This window comes from Orcinus orca, chromosome 1 (genome assembly GCF_937001465.1).
Source record: "Orcinus orca chromosome 1, mOrcOrc1.1, whole genome shotgun sequence".
NCBI classification, from domain to species: domain Eukaryota; kingdom Metazoa; phylum Chordata; class Mammalia; order Artiodactyla; family Delphinidae; genus Orcinus; species Orcinus orca.
Window position 1 is genome coordinate 170,813,523 of NC_064559.1, and position 19,755 is coordinate 170,833,277.

General features: G+C 33.3%; 1 protein-coding gene across 3 annotated transcripts in view; it reads left to right on the plus strand.

Moving 5' to 3' along the window:
- The window catches only part of FAF1 (Fas associated factor 1), a 490,154-nt gene that overhangs the window by 259,061 nt on the left and 211,338 nt on the right, over nucleotides 1-19,755 (plus strand). For all 3 annotated transcript variants that reach the window (XM_049700116.1, XM_033435552.2, XM_012534460.3), the window contains one exon: nucleotides 679-793. In XM_049700116.1, coding sequence (XP_049556073.1) covers nucleotides 679-793 — 115 coding nt within the window. The remainder of the gene's footprint in view (nucleotides 1-678; nucleotides 794-19,755) is intronic.

Sequence of the window (19,755 nt, forward strand, 5' to 3'; positions counted from 1 at the left end):
ACCATGGCCTATTTTTCTTAATTGATGTGGCTAAATTCATTTATTCTTCATGTTTCTGACACATTTCTTACATTTTGGAACTTTGGCACAGAGTTTAATGTTGCTCTGAATTCTCCAGTTTCTGAATTCTCGGTATTTCTGACTTGTAAGTGAAAGCACAATTATTTTGAAGGAATTTCGGTATAGCAATTAAAGTTCTGTAGATTTCCATACTTTCTCAATTTTTACTGAAACTGTATTTGTATACCTATATGACACTCATGAGTATAAACAATAGTTTCAAATTTCTGTTCTTCCAGAACTGCTGTTTCATTTGGAATTGAACCAGAGTTTTTGGGTATACATTTTAGTAGCATATTTGGAATTTAATATAATTGACAAATTTGCTTCTCTTGGAGAAAATACATATGCAGACAGCAGCACATGACTTGTCGAAATTCTTATGTATGCCAAGTATTTATAACTGAAGTTTAAAAACACCTTGGTAGAGAAGGAGTTAACAGGTTAACTCCCCTTGGTTGTTCTCAGCTTGCTCTCTTGCCTTTAGGAGCTGAAAAGATGATAACATTGGGCCCGGACATGCCTGTGTGGAGGTTATGGTACTCCTGGGGTTTTTTCAGCTAACCGTAAAGCAAGCTAGAACTTGTTCATCTCAAGAGTTCCTTGTTTCTCTTTCAGCCCTTTCAGTGCCCTGCAGGAGTCATTAAATCAAAACTTCATGCTGATCATCACCCACCGGGAAGTCCAGCGGGAGTACAACCTGAACTTCTCAGGAAGCAGTACCATTCAAGAGGTGAGTTATGTCTCACAGCTAAGGAATAAAGGTAGCTCATTATAGCTAATGTTGACCCTGTTAAAGAGGGCTTATGTGTTCTGGTTGGAAACTCTCTTTATGTTTCATTATTGGGTTTTTAATTTTAATTAACTTGAGCATCAGTGATTACTATAGATACATTAAATGACTTGACCTAGAAAGATAGATGTTGTGAATGAAAGCTCTTGATAATTCTTAAAATAGTCAACTTTTAAAACCCTGCTTAAAAAAAAAACACATTGTTACATATTTCATAGTTTTATAGTAGTTATTCAGAATATTAATTTGGAGATTATCGACAGCGTGCATTTTCGAACATGCGTATACTTTATTTGAAAGGTTGCTCTCAAACATATTATTTATAGTGTGTATCCTGCCTATTTCCAAAAGGAATTGAGGAGGCTTTTCTTAAGCAGTTGAATTCCAGCCTTGGGCAGTATTCGTGAGATGCTGTAGGGAACCCAGTCATTTAGCTCAGAGTATCTAAGAAGAATCTATGTATAGTGTAAATATTTTCATCAATGTGACCAACCAGGGCCACTGTTTCAAAAAGAACCTCCCCCAAGAGAGAAGAGGTAACTTCTTGTCTGTGGCCCCACCCACCTAAAAGCTAGTAATTTATCTGCTTTGGGGGGGAAAATGTATAAGGCTATGTGACAAGACTTGTGTTTAGAGACAGTGAAATGATGATTATGTCACAATACCCCTTGTAAATTATGAAGACAACAGTCATTGTCCACTCATGTTTTTATAAAGAAAATTAATCTTGTTTAATCTTAGATTATTTCATAAATTTTTTCTTGGACTACATTGCTTCAACTAATTACTAATGTCATATTGAAAGAACAAGTTGTTTTCATCCTAATCATTTTTCGGAAGTATATGAATTATTTCAGTAATGACTGTTAATGGTTTTTCTTTTTTCATGTTTTATCAATAAATTTCAACTTCTGAATTTGGCGTAAATAACTCATTACTTGAAGTTTATTTTCTCTGTTTATCACTTGAATAGTTTGTTGACTAGTAACTAAGATCTTTAAGATTTTTCTTGGTCCCTAATTTGAATCATAGGTTTAAATTATTTGATTTTTTTCAGGATTTTAAATATATTAATTGCCATTTCATTTTTAATCTCTATAATGGATGTTCTGTTCTCTAAATTTAAAATTTTAATTCATTGAAGAATCATTGTCGTTTTTATATTAAAAATAATGTTTAACTCTGGCCCTATCACAGAGTTATTCTGGGAGCCTCATGGTTTTGAAATTTAAATTATATATTGAATAAAATTAAATAAGGAATTCAGTTTCAAAATAAATAACCCCAGTTTAATCAAGAACAGAAAAGATAATAGGTAAATTTCATTCTGTTGTTGATTTCCTTTTTTAAGTTGAAGAGTAGTATATCGCATGAAGGGTACATATAGACTGCCTTATTTTTTTTTTTCTGATTGCAATATTTACAGCCAGAATTTTACATTTTTTTGTTTTTTTGCATTTTTGTTTTAACATTTCCAGTTTCTGTAGTTTGAGTGTGTTTCAACTTTCTCCCACAAGGGGGCAGAGAGGACTATTAAACTGATAGTCTAAAAATGCCGTTCAGTGTTTTCAAATTAGCTTCTCTTATATTAACAAAAAGGAGCATAATAGCCAAGTTATTGTTTGATTTACAGATAATTGGCATATTGCAGGGAGGAGACTTAATTTCACCCTTTTAAATTAAACAGGGAGATTTAAAAAGACATAAAATATTCATTAATGTTCGGTGATTATAAAGTAGTGGCATGTATTTATTTTGCCTTTATTACTGTTTCGATGGGAAAATACTGCAAATATTTCCGAAATCGAGTTGGCCATACTGACAAGTTGAAATGTTTAAGCAGCGTTAATGCAATCTGCTCACACCTGATATCCTATGCAGAATGATTCAAAATGACTACATCAATTATTAAAAGAAATACTTAAAATTCTGTAAATGTGCCATTGTGTGCCACAGTTGGCTGAAACTGTTCTCTGCGTCCTGCTATTTAGATTACCAAATATATTTTAAGCTTCAAGGACTTGAAAACAGTATACCATTTTCTAAATGAAAAGTGTCCTGAAAATATTTTTGCAGACAAATATCCTTATGTATTTCTCAACAAGAGTTTGGTTTCTTCTTTTTCTTTCTTTTTTCCTTTTTTTAATCTTTTAAAAGTTGATTTAAAATAATATTTGAAATGCTAGTTGCCAGGAAAAAAATAAATGCAGTTGTTTCTAATATCTGTTGCTTTTCTGTGGGCAGACAGGTACATAAAAACTCTTTTATTCTGTACAGTTTAGAAATGGAATGTGGATTATACTCTCTAGGCCTAGGATCACACTCTGTAGGCCTAATCCTAAGACTTTTCTCCTTCAACTTGTGGAATATCTGGAATGGGGTTCAAGGAGGACAAGATGCTCTTATGCTACAGCCATGCAACCCACGGTGACACTTAAGTACATGTATTTTTGTTGTTGCATGATTGAAAGTCAGGTTGCAACACAATAAAAATATAGTCTTGAAATGATTTTGTAGTGTTACTTTATAAATGCTAGAATTTTTGCTATTAATTTGGAAGCTTAATGATACCATATATCCTAACTTGTAAATTAATTTTTGTCACCAGTTTCAGAAATCTTTTTTCAGTGTTGTTTGATAGGTTCAACAATGAATTCCGACCAACATTTAAAAGGAAGAAATAAAAAAAAAAAACAACTGATTTTATTTTCCAGTGTAGTTGTATATTATTTTTATTGTAGGTGGGGGAAAAAATACCATTTTCTGGTATTTTTAATTTTTGAAAGCCTTGCATTTCTAAAAGAAATCTCTTGTAATATTTTCCCTCCAGAGGGAAAGTTCTATTAAATGAAATAGGATTGACAAAGGTACTATAATTTCAATTTTTAATTAACAAAATACATTTTTTAAAATACTGACTTAGAAAATAGAATTTAGCTGCAGTTTGAATTTTAAATAACTCTTCAGTGACCATATGTTCATGCAGGTTAGTGGTGATAAACCGATAGTTGTACAAGTGTTTGTTCATTCTGTCTCTGTGATCTCTTGCCTCACAATGCATGACTTATATCCTTTGGGTGCTCTAGACTTTAATTTAAGCTAGTTAGATATTGAGGTTATTTTTTTTAAGCTCTTTACAAATCCTTCCACTTACATTATCCTCCTACTTGTGGAAAAGGCAATGACAGTATAAAAAGGTCAGAATGGAGGGTTGCAAGTAGTCATAAGAATAAAAATCCTTTCCCTTTTTCCATTATGACAAAATAGTTTATAAAAATTATCAAATAATGTAACAATAACTTTGTGACAATCTGTCTTTCTACCTTCTTGGATCCTTAATTACCTAGTTGACACACTTTAAATTAGTGAATTTCCCTGAAAATTTAAACAAGCTTACCTTATTTTAATGAATTTTCTACACTGAGAATTTAGATTTTTAAACAGTTAATTGTACAGATTTCAGTAATTCTGATTTTTAAAGATCTGTGGCTACAAATGCACTTGGGATTGGTTAAATTAGGGGGAAAAAAGATTGATTTGCCTACTTCAGATCCTAAACCCAGGTGTGGAAAAGGAAATAAAGTCCCTGAAATCAAGCCAACTTTTCTTGGAAACTAATTCTTTGTTGTCCATCTTACTATTGCAAAAGCTCCTATTAGACAAAATATCACTTTTCTTTTAGATGTCATACAAACTTAAGGAATACACACATGACCCAGAATAACACTGATAAAAAACCAAAGTAGTTTTGGTACGGAATCATGTAGTATTCCTTATCTCTTACATCGAGAAGCACTATGAAGAGCTGTTGGAATTATTTAAATCCTTTTCTGAGTTTCACTTTACCCTAGAATTCTCACTGTTCTTATTAGTGTTTATTTAGTTCTCAATGGGAATTAAAGGGAAAAATAGACAACTTATAAAGATATATCCTGCATGGAATAGTAAAACATTTCACTACTAATACTAGCAATTGTTAAGTGGGAAGCCACTACTTTTGAATTACCAACAAGAAGTGAACTAAATAAATCATACCGGTCCTTAAAAATAATGTTGGCTAAATAATTGTGAAATCATGAGACTAATTCTGATTCTGCAAATTTGAAACTCCTGTTGGGTTTTTTGTGTCTATTTTTCACTTGCTACTTACTCAACTTGCTTGACTAATACATATTTCAAACTATTCTCCTTTAATGCTGGACGTTGTTAACGGTACATTTGTAGTCTTTTACAGATTATACTAAAGAGCAATTTTCTAGTAGTGGGTTGACTAAAACTTCTTAACTAACATGTCCTTTCTGTATGTGTTTTACGTATAGTTTGTTTGTTTATTTTTTGGTTTGTTTGTTTTCCAGTATGGAGAGGGTGGGGGCTGCTGGCACAGAACTGAAGAGTAGAGAGATAAGAATGTGCATATGCAATAGGGTAAATTAAATTGTGTGCTTATTTAATTAAAAGTTTACGTGGTTTATTTTTACTGTAAGATGAACGGCATATATAAGCTCAATTAGAATGAACCCATTTTAATTAGCGTGTATCATAGTTTGATTTTTAAAAATTTGAAATCAAAATGACGTCTTAGGAAGAATGAAAGAGAGATAATTTCTTAAGCAACTGGGCAATGAATTTGAGCCTTTTTTCAGCTTTCAGAAAAGGAGACTGAGTTTCTTTTGCATGTATGTAAGTTTCAAGTTGCACTTTGTTACTGAGATCTGTTGAAGTTATACCACTTCAAATGAATAAATCAGTAATGATCATTTTATAAACTTTGGGGTTTTCTGTGATGCTTAATAAATTATCCCCTTAGGAAATAAATTTAATATTTACAATGCAGCTATTTGGAACTGACAAGTCTTTCTTTCCCTCCGAAAGTATTTTAGAATAATCTCTATTGGACATCTTTTTTTAGCCATGTAAGTATTTCTTCACCTACATTCAAGAAGGTTAGAAACAATGAAATTTTGTTAAGAGTCGATGGTGCTTTAGACCTTTGTTACTTAAGATATGTGTATCCTAACAGCTTCTTGGCCGACTGTATTTCATAATCTGTGATTTGTGTGTTGGTAGTTTTAAAATGCCTGGGTTAAGAGATATTATGTTCAGTTATCAGAAACTAATAAACATAAGACATTTTTATATGCAAGAAAAGGCAGAGAGTAAATAATTGCACTGGTGACCAATACTGTAATAATCCTGTTTTACAATATGCACTTGACAGGTTGTAATAGTGCTAATTGAAGAGACTAATTCACACTTGCTTCATTCTATTCAAAGGCAAAATCAGCAGCTTGTTTTGCTTTTGACCAGATGGTCCTCATGAACACCTACTGTGCACTTTAAGTGCTTTACTAGAATTACAAAGGCTGGGGGCTGCGTTCGACTCCAAATGATTTGAGGAGTGAGAGGGAGAGAGAGAGAGGGGGAAAAAAAAACCCTCTGTGCTCAATGGATTTGGTGCAAGTAAATTAATTCTAGTGGACCCATTACACATTGAGCCCCCTTTTCAAAGCTCTGAGCCTCCTCGCTTGCTCTGTAGCAATGAGAAAGAGAAAGAGAAAGGCAGATTACTGCAAACAGAAATAAAAAAAAGGGGTATGAAAGGGAGAAAAGAGGCCTTGAAGCCTTTCATATCATTTGAGTTTTTCAAGTGCGTTATTTTTGGGGAGGGTGGATATATGAAAAGCCAATTGGAGTTTTTTTTGTTTTAAAGTGAGCTATTTAAGCACCATGAATATAGGCGCAAGAGCAACAGTTGACTGAGTTTACTGTGGTGAAGCTTTGTGTTCGAGGATGAATCAAATTCATTATATTCAACTCTTTGTGTTTTAACATGAATGTAGGGTTAGTTTCACAAGACTGTGTCTGTTTAGGATAATTATAATTTAATATTTTCCTTTCATAAAGTTATCACTGTAGATGTCTAAAATTTTAATCAAAGCAGATTTTGTACACTGACTTTGAAGCACCCTGACAGTTTAAAATTCAAAGGAAAGCTTTTTTAGTTTTCAAAAGAAAAGAAAGGCTCATTCTAATGGCATCGAAGCAGAGATTATTATAACTAATTAGAAGTCACACATCTGTTAGCTTTTGGTTTGTGACTTACTTATGTATTTTTTCAGTAAAATATATACTTTAAAAATATATTGCTGTTATTGAGTGAACCCAAAGGGATAAAATGAACTTAAAAGAGAACCACTTATTCGAGCCAACCATTTTTCCAGATCTCCACATGTTCCCATAAAAATATGTAATGTATTAAAGTCCATTAAATGTAAATTGGAATTGCATAATTAATAACAAGTTCAAATGCACTTCCAAACAAAATATTTTTGCACAGTTCTTGTTAGCATAATTGTGATTATTAACCAAAGTTATTATAAAAATAACAAGAAAGTATAAGCAAATCCAGTTTGTGTAAATTTATAATTATTTCTTATCCTTAAAGCCGTTTGTATATAATTTGGAACACTGACACTGTAAAATGATTAATTCTTATTATTAGCTTATGTAAAATGATTAATTCTTATTCTAAGCTTATGTGGGTTAAAATACAAGGGATCATATCTAGGAATACGTGTCAGTTATTTTGTATTTGTATGTTTTTATACTTTCAAGTATAATTCTCTTGTGATATATTTTTGTTCCATGGTTTACTTCTGTTTGATGACATGTATTATTGACACTGTAATTCAACTTTATTTCAATTATCACCATTAACAAAGAATACAACAAAATCATACCAATAGTATTATATGACTTAAGGATAATTGTAAACATTTTACAAAAAATGAATGTCTAGAATTTGTATTTTTGGCATAATGCATCAATATGCTTTATACGTCAACATGTTTTAATTACATTTTTAGAAAATAAAATATAGAAATACAAAGACAACCACAAAAATATTTAGTTTTACTTCTCAAAGATTTTAATGAAGAGGATAGGATAACATGCCTTCTTTGATATTTAAATTAAATTTAATTAACTTCCTATTAATGTGGTCATTACTTTGGGACTTGTTCATTGAAATATTCGTTGTGGGGTGGGGAGGAACATAAGGGGAATCCCCAGACCTTCAACTAACAAAATATCCAATGAAATTTATAAGCAATGAGGTGTTAATGAATTGATATCCTCTGGGAAAAAGGGATTTCAAGAAAAAAATCTGATTAGGAAAAACTTACTGAAAAAAATTTTTTGCAGTAGACTATTTAAAATAAAGGTAAGACTACTAGATTCTCTTTCTTGTAGGTACCATAAAAAACTACCTTTAAAGCCAGAACCTCAATTAGCAGAAGTGGATTGATCATGACCATGCAGTCATTTATTTAGGTGGGGCTAGTTCTTTGGTTTCCCACACACAGTAGTTGGAGTGTTTCTCCTCATGAAGAAGAGTTTATTTCAGTATTAAAATATTAACCCCTAGATTCCTGAATGTCAGAGGCAAGGTTCTCTTCTATAGGGTAAAGTTTGGAAAAGGCTGCCGTTTCTTTATAGACTTTGATAAGTACCACATTACTTAAGCTGAGAAATGTTTTAGCATTTAACTATCCTCTAGCCATAAAATAAGAATTATATAACCTCCCCATTTTTCTCCCCACCCCACCCTCCCCCACCAAAAACATAAGCAAAAACAAAGAAGGAAGTAAATCAAAGGATGGGTAGGTAAATGAATATAAAATGCTCATAAACATAAGCTAGACTAAGACTAGGTATATTAAGATAAGGCCTGCATATAGAAAATATTTACATGTTTATCTTTATATACCAAAGATTATTTGTCTATAACCTGTTAAAACACGTGTATGGTAATTTTTCTTTTGTCTGATGTGTTTTGTGTATGGCCTAATACTATTTAGTCAAGTAGTTATTCTTTTTCAAACATATTTATTTTGGCGAATATGCTTAAAATTTTTTTATTGCTCAATTTAGGACTGTATTACCTTATTATTACACTCAATGTATTCCTTTTATTATTTTCTTAAACATTTTTTTTTAAAGAAAAAAGACTTTAAAAGCTCATAGTAAACATTTTCTCTAAATGACAAAATGTATTCCTTGCTTTGTGGTCATTGCGTGACCAGACAGTAGACTGCTGGATTGTTTTAAGGTTTTTACAGCTGCAAGGCAAAAGCATCTGCTCATTGCAAAGACGGCATTGTTTAATTTTGACACTGACTTTTCCATGTGTCTTGTACCAAGGACTGGATTAGATGCCACTAAGATGAAATTTGTTTTAAGTTGCTCCCAAAGTGCAGCTGTTCCCATATACAGCCTGATAGCTTAACCAAAACAGACAGACATAGGATCAATCAGAATCTTTGTACAGGGTCACCTCACTAGGCAAGAGAGGCTCAGAGGAAGAATGTTAATATTATTTATCATGAATAACTGCAAAATTAGTTTCCAGGCTGATTTAGTGTATGTAGAAGTAGCCCCCTGCCTGCTTTTTAGGGCAATAGAACCATTATTAAATATTTAGCTTTTAAACTGGAATATAATGGTCAGATAGCAAGGTGCCTATGTGTGCATTAGGCACTATTCTTCTGCAGTCAATTGCAAGAAAAAAGATCAGTTTATTGGTCACTAAAGTAGTAATTGACTGAAAATAAAACTCAATCTAAAATGCTGCTGCTAAAATCTCGAAAAGTGGACATTTTTGTAGAATGGTAATTTTTCTTTAATGTTTCAAGTGAATGAAAAATGAAAGAGCACCTCACTTCTTGGGTTTCCTAGGATTGTGTGAATTTCTACCCAGCTGGTCCAAATTGATTGATACAGGGCCAAATATTTGTCTGCCTACATTTCAAAGTCTATAATTTGCTAATGAATTGTGGTAATAATCTTTCATCATACATGAAAGATTTAGCCAAACAATTTGCTAAGTATGTATTTTGATCATAAAATTTTTGGACTTACACCAAGCTTTACATCTATTTTGCAGCTAATGCATGGGGGTGGAGGGAGAGCAGGGGGAGAAATAATACTGAACATGGACACTAGATGGAAAAGGATGAAGGAAACAAGAGGGAAGAAGATACTTTGGAAAAGAATAATGCCGGAAAAGTCCTATGAGTGACAGTGGAAAACAAATTAGATTTGCACATAGAGTGCAAAATAGAATTTTTAAATGCCAGCAGAGTTGTAGTCTTCAGTGTCTAGAGGTATGGTATCCATGAGGATGAACACAAGGAAGAAATCTTTTCCTTTTTAGCTACAGCTATTACACACATTGATTATGGAGTAATTTGCTAGAAATTTATGCTAGAAAAGTCAGATGCCCACAAATTAGAAGTAACTGAAGGCATAAGAATAAAAGCCAGATGTTTGTTGGGGTTGATTTAGAGACTTTGGGGGAAAAAAAACAGTGAAGAAATAAATGTGATTGGAACAATTTCAGAAGAAGGTGAGAGAGGAACCTCCTAGTTAACTCCTAGGAATGAATAGAAATGACTGTAGGCATCCAAGAGAATATTTTCTCTCTCCAAGACAAAGACCATACAAAGGGAGATGAAGCCTACTTATATTTGTGACGGGATATTTAGGATTAAATAACCTCTATTTGAGAAAGTACAAACTTTATTTATGTATCTTGGGAGGGCAGCATAAGTTATACTCCACATGAAGTCCAAGATTAAACTATGGAGTGAGAGGACAAGAAAATGTTCTAAATAAGACTCTTGCACATGTAATTTCTCTTTCATTGTTAGAGATCAAGGAACCATGACTTCCTATTTGACTGAAATAATCTGAATTGCTTTCAAGTTGTCTATGAAGAGAATATTTAATGATACTGATAAAATTTTTCTTGCTTTATGAGTAGGGAGTTTAAAAAAAAGAAAAGCAGGTAGCTTAATAGAGAAACCATATTATAAAGGGGACTGAACCTTCCATTTTGTAGATTTTAAAGATAAGCAGCTCTTGAATTTTTACATACATGCTGTACCTCCTGAATATGTCACATTTCCAGTCTCTATCCATTTATGTAAATCTCTTTTTGTTCTCTGATAGAGATAAGTCTGTTCTAAGTGTTAGTACAGTGATGGAAACTCTTAAAGTATTTAGGAAAGTTAAAGTTCTATATTGTCAAGCTTATTTCAGATGGGTTGAAATCTTGTTTTACACGACTTTCTTAGCCTCTTTCCCTTTGTCTTGCTGACTTTTTTTTTCTATTTTATTTAATACTTGTCATCATTTTGTTGTAGGTTGTATTGTTATCACATTATGATAGTTACTGAAGTAAATATAGAAGAGATCCAGTAATCATTATGAAGGGAAAAAAATTCATCATTATATTTAAATAAATTGTGAGATAATTAGTAAGATTCCTAATTCTCTTGTTAATAATTATATAAAAATTCCATTTCAAAAACAAATATTAGAGTTATAGATTATGTATGTAAAATTCAAAATATGCAGGTTGCCATTTGTTTCTAGTCCTTTTGGTGTTCTGTTATCAAAAGCACTTTACATTTACACCCCTGCCTTTGCCTGATGAAAATGTGAAATATTTTCACCTAAGAGGTATACTTGTAATATCTAATAATTATAGAATATCAGTGAAATATCAGTTCATTTCTGTTGAATTAGGAGATGTTTCCCTTATACTTTACCTTGTAAACAAGAGAATCTTAATAAGGTGTTTTTAAAGGCTGCTGTTTTCTTACAGGTAAAAATTTTTGTGATGATAACAGGTATGCACATGGATCAATTTGCTTGGAATTAGAAATTTCAGAAATACAGTAAAATGTCTTAGGAGTCCTAGTTTCTACTGGTAATTGTAATTTCAAATATCGTAACCCATTTTTGTATGTAATGAATGGAGCAATGTATGAAGTATCACTCTAAAGTAAATGTGATTGATATATTGACATGCATACATGTCATAAATTTAAATGAATGTTGCTCCTTCAAATCAGTCATTTCTGTTGTTGATAATACATACCCTCTGCTCAACAGTTACTCTGAATTTCCAGGAACTGGCTCTAGAGACTATGATGTGGGGTTTTTTTGTTCTGTTTTGTTTTGTGGAATAACCTCACTTATGGCCTATCTTTGTCCTGTGAAGAGGGGAAACTGATTTGTTGAAACTGCCATGAGTAATTTGAAGCCAAAAGTTGTGAGCCAGGTGGTTATTTAATCTCAGTGGTCAAATTTGTGGTTATTCAGGTTAGGTGTCTCTTTGCTGAGCTCCTCTCCCTGTGAACATGTATCTGTCAAAGCATTTACCACACTCATTTGCAATTATCTGTTAACTGATTTATTTCTCCTGTTAGACTAAGAGCACCTTAAGAATAGGAAAAGTATTGAATTTATCTCTTTGTTTCTAGGCCTTTCACTGAATTTGTCACAGAGTAGGTGTGTGCTTAATGAATGACTGAACTAAAAAAGAAGAATCTATAAATCAGTGAGATTATTTGTAACTTAGAGGCATTTGTAAATGTGAAGTTATCCAAGTATGTCTGAATATTTCAAGCATTTCAAGTATTAATGTTGACATGAATATGTACTTTCTCAAGGGGATTATTATGAGAGGATCTCTCTGATTTGGCTTCATAAATTCTCATTTGTTAAAAATGAGGCTGAGAATAGGTAGTTTGCACAACAGTAAAAAATAAAACTCCTACTTTAAGGTAGATTTATGTTATCCTTAATTTGTAGTGTCTGCCAAGTAACTTCTTTGTAGTTTCCCTTCTAAATGAGATTGTAAAAATTGATTAAAAAAATTTTTTAAGTCAATAAAAACTGATTTTTAAAAAATGTTTTCTGAATCTAGGGATGCAGTGTTACAGATTTTAATCAAACTAACAGTACTTCTCAATTGGCAATTAGTTAGCTTATGGTAGTGGAAAGATTATTGCACTATGGTATAGGGAATCTGAGTTCTAACCCCCTGCCACTAACAAGCTATATGATTGTCTAGCCTTGAGTGGCCTGATATTTCTTTTTCATTTGTTTGGCTTTTTCATAGTGTAGAACTGCAGAAGCTCAGTTTTTGCTAGAGAAAATATAAAGTGTCTTAGAACCTTAAAATATGCATAAAGTCCCTGTGTCCCATTGAACCTATTAGGCGCATCTGTTGCAGCACTTCTGTTGCAGCACTTCTGTCCTTTTATTTGCTTTTTTTTATTTGTGTTTCTTTACCTTATCATGGTAGGCTCCTTGAGGGCAGGATCTCAGTCATTTAATCTTCATATTTATAGCACTAAGCCTAGTGGCTAGCACCTTTTAAATGATTGTTGAATGAGCAAATATTTACATGAGTCAGCATCCAGTGGTTGAAAGGAAGTTTAGAAACCTAGATTCTAATATCTGATATTGTGCTCTCTACCTATATGAGTTTGGGCAGTTCATTTAACTACTCTGGGTCTGGGTCATTTATGAAAAATAGGAAATGATTTCCGAAAATGTTTCTAGTTCTAAAATTTGGTGATTACATGTGAATTTAAAAATTTCATATGTGCTTCAAGTCAACCTTGTGTGTGGGAGGGGGAGGGAGCAAAGGAGAAAACTGGTCAGTAGGCAATAACTGTGTATGTAAATATGCATATTTGTCACTGTGGAATGTAAATATCCCTTTATTCATTAAGGTGTTATTTAAGAGATTTAAGGTTAAAATAGAGGCCTCTGTTGCCATGATGTTTGAACTTCTATAATTAAGATTTTTTTCTGAATAGTTTTATTTTTATCTTAAAGTAGACTTTTACCTTTTTAAATACATATGATGCAACAAGACTTTAAAAGTGAATTGTGCAAACATAGCAAGTCTTTCTAATATATAAGAAGAGTTTTAAAATACTGAGATACAATAAAAGTGTTAATTAATTTGATGTCATTAACTTCAGTTGTGGTAAGTGAATTAAAATTCTATGTGAATATCAAGGCTATGGTACTGCCATAAGGATAGACATATAGATCAGTAGAATAGAATTAGAAGTCCAGAAATAAACTCCTTACCCTCAAGGTCAATTGACTTTCAGCAGGATTGCCAAGACAACTCAACATGGAAAGAATAGTCTTTTAAAAATATGGTTCTGGGGGCTTCTCTGGTGGCGCAGTGGTTGAGAGTCTGCCTGCCGATGCAGGGGACACGGGTTCGTGCCCCGGTCCGGGAAGATCCCACATGCCGTGGAGCGGCTGGTCCCATGAACCATGGCCTCTGAGCCTGTGCGTCCGGAGCCTGTGCTCCACAACGGGAGAGGCCACAACAGTGAGAGGCCTGTGTACCACAAAAAAAAAAAATACAAATAAAAAATAAAAATATGGTTCTGGGACAACTGGATATCTACATGCAGAAGAAGGAAATTGGCTTATTCCTTTAAATCATATATAAAAATTAACTCAATTGGATCAAAGACCTCAGTGTAAAAGCTAGAACTATAAAACTTTCAGAAGAAAACATAGGAATAAATTTGTGACCTTGGGTTAGGCAGTGGTTGCTTAGATATGACACCAAAACATAAGTAACAAAAGGAAAAGTAGGTAAATTGGACTTCATCAAAATTAAAAACTTCTGTGCCTCAAGGAGCAACATCAATAAAGTGAAAAGACAACTCACAGAATGGAAGAAAATATTTCCAAGCCATATATTGGTAAGAGACTTGTATTTGGAATATATAAAGAATTCTTACAACTCAAAAAGAAAAATAAACTAATATTAAAATGAGGAAAAGATTTGAATAGACAGTTCTCAAGAGAAGATATGCAGTCAGTAAACACATGAAAAGTTGCTCAACATCTTTAGTCATTAGGGAATTGTAAACCCAAACCAAAATGAGATACCACTTCATACCACTAGGATGGCTAGAGTAAAACAGATGACAATAACAGTGTTGGCACGGATGTTGAGAAATTGAAAGCCTCAGACAAGCGGGTATGTAAAAGGATACAGTAGCTTTGGAAAACAGTTTGGCAGTTCCTCAAAAAGTTAAACATTGAGTATACTATATGACCTAGCAATTCCACTCCTAGATAGATAGATAGATACACATACACACACCATACACACACACAGCAAGAGAATTGAAAACATATGTCCTCACAAAAATGTACACATGAATATTAATAGCAGTATTATTCTTTTTTTAATATCTTTATTGGAGTATAATTGCTTTACAATGTTGAGTTAGTTTCTGCTGTATAATAAAGTGAATGAGCTATGTGTATACATATATCCCCATATCCCCTCCCTCTTACGTCTCCCTCCCACCCTCCCTATCCCACCCCTCTAGGTTGTCACAAAGCACTGAGCTGATCTCCTTGTGTATAGCAGTATTATTCTTAATAGTCAAAACATGGTAACAATCCAAATATCCATCAACTGTTGAATGGATACACAAAATGTGGTACATCGTAAATGGAATATTATTCATTCAGTCATAAAAAGGAATGAAGTACCAATACATGCTAAAAAAATAGAAGAATCTTGAGAAAATTTCGCTAAGTGAAAGAGACAGACACAAGGAAGGCCTTGTATTGTGTGATTACATTTATATGAAATGCCCGAATAGGAAAATGTATAGAGGCAAAAAGTAGATTAGTAGGGCTGAAACTACTCTGTATAATACTATAATGGTGGATACATGTCATTATAAATTTGTCCAGACCCCATAGATACAGCACCAAGAGAGAACCCTAATGTAAAATATGGTCTTTGGGTGATAATGACATGTCAGTGTAGGCTCATCAGTTGTAATAAATATACTACTCTGGTAGGGTATGTTGATAATGGGGAAGGCTATGTGGAGGCAAGGGGTATATGGGAACTCTGTACCTTCTGCTCAATTTTGTTGTGAACCTAAAGCTTCTCTAAAAAATAAAGCCTATTAAAAAAATTTTTTTTAAGTAGATTCATGGTTGCCAGGGGCACCTGGCTGAGTAGTAAAGGGGAATGGGTCATGGCTGCTAATGAATATAGTTTTTTTGGTTGTTGTTTTCCTTTGTCTTATTGTTTGTTTTTGTTTTTTACATTTCATTAATAATAAACCACTAGGTATGCAATACAATGCATGAAAAATACTAGATATATTTAAATAATTGTGTATTTATTTACATGCAGCAGTTTCATAATGAGAAATATAATGTAATTTAAATGCAGCACAGTGGTTTTCATATGGGTACCCATAGAATGTTTAATAAATTAGGAAAGTCAGTTTAAATCTTCATGTTTATTTGTGTACACATTTGTTTTTGTGTGCATATCTCTCACTACCTAAGCAAATTTTCAAAGTTCTAAAATATTTTTGGCTTTCTAAAAAATATCTGAATTTGCCATATATATGATTTTTCCATGGTTTTAGTAAAATTTACAAAACATAAAATTTATCATTTTAACCATTTTTGAGCAAATAATTCAGTGGAATCAAGTACATTCACATTGTTGTGCAACCATCACCACTATCCATCTCCAGAAATTTTTTCATCTTCCCAAATTGAAATCCCATACCCATTAAAAATAACCCCCGTACCTCTCTCCCCTGTAGCCCCTGGCAGCCGCCATTTACTTTCTGTTTCTATGAATTTGTCTACTCTAGGTACCTCATATAAATGGAATTATATACTCTTTGCCCTTTTGTGACTGGCTTATTTCACTTAGCATAATGTCTTCAAGGTTCATTTATGTTATAGCATGTGTCAGAGTATTTTAAGGTTGAATAATATTCCATTATATTTTTTGTACCACATTTTGTTTTATCCATTCATCCACTGATGAGACATTTGGGTTGTTTCCACCTTTTAGCTATAATGAATAATGCTGCTGTGAACATGGGTGAACAAATATTCAAGCCCCGGCTTTCAATTCTCTTGGATATTTACCCACAAGTGAAATTTTTGAATCATATGGTAATTCTGTGTTAACTTTTTGAGGAACTATCATACTGTTTTCCACTGTGGCTGCACTATTTTACATTCCTACCAGCAATGCACAAGGTTATTCCAGGATCCTCACCAACACTTGTTATTTCCTGTCTTTTTAATAATAGCCATCCTAGTAAATGTGAAGTGGTGTTTTATTTTGGTTTTGGTTTTCATTTTCCTAATGGCTGGTGATGTTGAGCAGGCATCATTTCATGTGCCTATTAGCCATTGTGTATCTTTTTTGGAGAAATATCCATGTAAATCCTTTATCCATTTGGGGGGAGTTTCCTTTGCAATGATGAAAATATTCTGGAATTCATTAGTGATGATGGTTGTACAAGTTTGTGAACATATTGAAAATCACTGAATTGTACACTTAAAAGTAGTAAAAATGTAAGCTAAACAAACAAGCAAACAAATGGATGTGGAGAACTGAGAGCTAATGAGAGTGCTACACCTACAAATAGAAAAATAGTGCTTCTTCATCAGTATTGTTGTTGAAGCATATTTGAGCATGGAATGAATACTTTGTATGAAGAATAAAGATATTAATTATTAGTCTGTTAAAAAACATATTCTCTGTGGGAAGTTATTATCTATCATCTATAATCTAGTAGAGGCTCATTAAAAACTGGAATGGGGGCTTCCCTGGTGGCGCAGTGGTTGAGAGTCCGCCTGCCGTTGCAGGGGACACGGGTTCGTGCCCCGGTCCGGGAAGATCCCACATGCTGCGGAGCGGCTGGGCCTGTGAGTCATGGCTGCTGAGCCTGCGCGTCCGGAGCCCGTGCTCCGCAACGGGAGAGGCCACAACAGTGAGAGGCCCGCGTACCAAAAAAAAACCCAAAAAACTGGAATGGTTTTTATTTCACAGTAATTTGGATGAATTTCTTTTTTTTTTTTTCAATTCAGATTTTCCCAGTTTTATTTGGACTTATTTGTGTGTTTCGTTTCTTTTTTTCAGTAGTGTAATTAGTTCTAATTTTTATTTTATATTGGAGAGTTGATTAACTCTTAGTAGAATTGATTAACAATGTTCTGTTAGTTTCAGTTGTACAGCAAAGTGATTCAGTTATACATATTCATGTATCTGTTCTTTTTCAAATTCTTGGATGAATTTCTATGGAGACTTTTCTAGTCAGTGATATTCTGGCTGTTAACCTTAAAGTTGTTGATAGCTTCATTGAGGAGAAAGAGGAGGAAGCTTCACATTGGGTTAGTGTTTTATACTTTTCAATTCCCCTCCCCCTGCCTTAGTTCATTTGATTCTTATAGGCTCTACTAGAGTCAGGCCTGCTGCATATGGCTATGCAGGTTGAAAATGGCACCTCCTGAAAGCTTTGGTCTTGATGAGCATGTGAATGTGGGACTTGATGGTAACTCTTCCTGCTATATAAATAGAGATACTGATGCAGATTGTAGGTAAGTGGTCTCCAAGAGTCTCCACTAAAATCACTGTTTTTTCCCATTATATGATTTGTAGTGCCTTCAGCGATTCCATTTCCTAAATCTTTAATCCATTAATGAGGTCTATATTGAGGAGTAACCTACTTCACCCTCCTTTTGTCTCTACATAGACTCTTTCCTCATCTTTAAAGTTAGCATAGTGGTAATATTACTTGCCTGACAGGTATTTAATTGTGAGAATGAAAGTGAGACAAATAGGTGAGTATAACTTTATTAGCTCTAAAATATTTTTATAGGAATTATTCTCACTTCTTTCCACATACCTTCGATTTTACTAAATGATATTACTTACTTGTCTGAACACACCCCACCATTTTTAAAAAGGTCTGTTTAACTCTCTTCCTTCTGCTTGACCCTTTCTCTTCACACCGTTCAAAGACCCCCTATATGTTTCAGGAAGACCATACTTAGCTGATACATCCTCCAGAAAACCTAAAATCCTCTGTCCTATTATAAATGTAACCTATCCTTATCTCTTGATTTTGTCCTCATATGCCAGAAAATGTTATATGTGCCTCATACACTCTACGTGTAGTTGTCTTAGCCCATTGTCCAGCCTATATGCTCTTTGAGAAGAGAGGGATTATACTACATCTTCTGATCTTTGTATTCTCTCTATATAGAACCGAACAGAATGCTTTTAGAATAGAAGAAGAAAAGGCATTTGTTGAAATTAACTGAGATATTCAGGCATTTTGTGAACCTGATAAACTGTTGCTAGCTTGAAATCGGCCACAGTGAGAGTATTTACACCATGGAAATCAGCAAACTTTTCAAATCACAGCTTTTTGTGCGGAGAGCCAATTTATTAGCACACTACTGGTTGTGTGTCTCTACCCCCAGTAGATGGTGAACTCTTCAGATTCATCTTTGCCTCAGTGCCTGGATGTGATAGGAAAGCTCTTTGCTGAATTAATGAATAAATAAATGATTGAATATATCAACTGTCTTATTCCTCTACTGTCTGACTTCCGCTGGCAGAAACTAAATTTTAGAATCTAATGTATTTTTTGAGACCAAGTTCTGAAATGACCCATTGTCATGGACTGCAGTTTTCTTTCTGCTTCATAGTTTGAACCAAAAAAAGTGTCTGTTGGAAAATAAGGCTATTATACACACATGTTTCAATAGCACAGTAAGGATGGCATTTCTGTCCATTATCACCTTGTTAAGCTACTCCTGCTATGACTTTGCTGCCTACTAAGTTTTTGGCATCTATTGCTTAACTGACTGACTTACCTTTTAATTTTCAAGTTGGAAGCCAATAGTGTGAACCATCTCAAATTAGCTGAAAGATTTTCTTTCACATTATAAGAGGTAACTAACCAATTAATTCTCTCTTGTCATGGATGTTAAAAATACCAACAAATGAAAATATAATGTCTTAGGACTTTAAAATATGACTTTAAAAATTACTATATTAAAACAGCTTGTACTGTTCTTTCTATTAATTTTCCTGTTGATTTTATCAACGTAACATATAAAATGAAATTTAAAGATGTTAACAGTCATTTGACTTTTCAATTTTTTCTAAAACATCCTCCATAGTGATGATGCATATAAGTTTTTTTTAAATAATG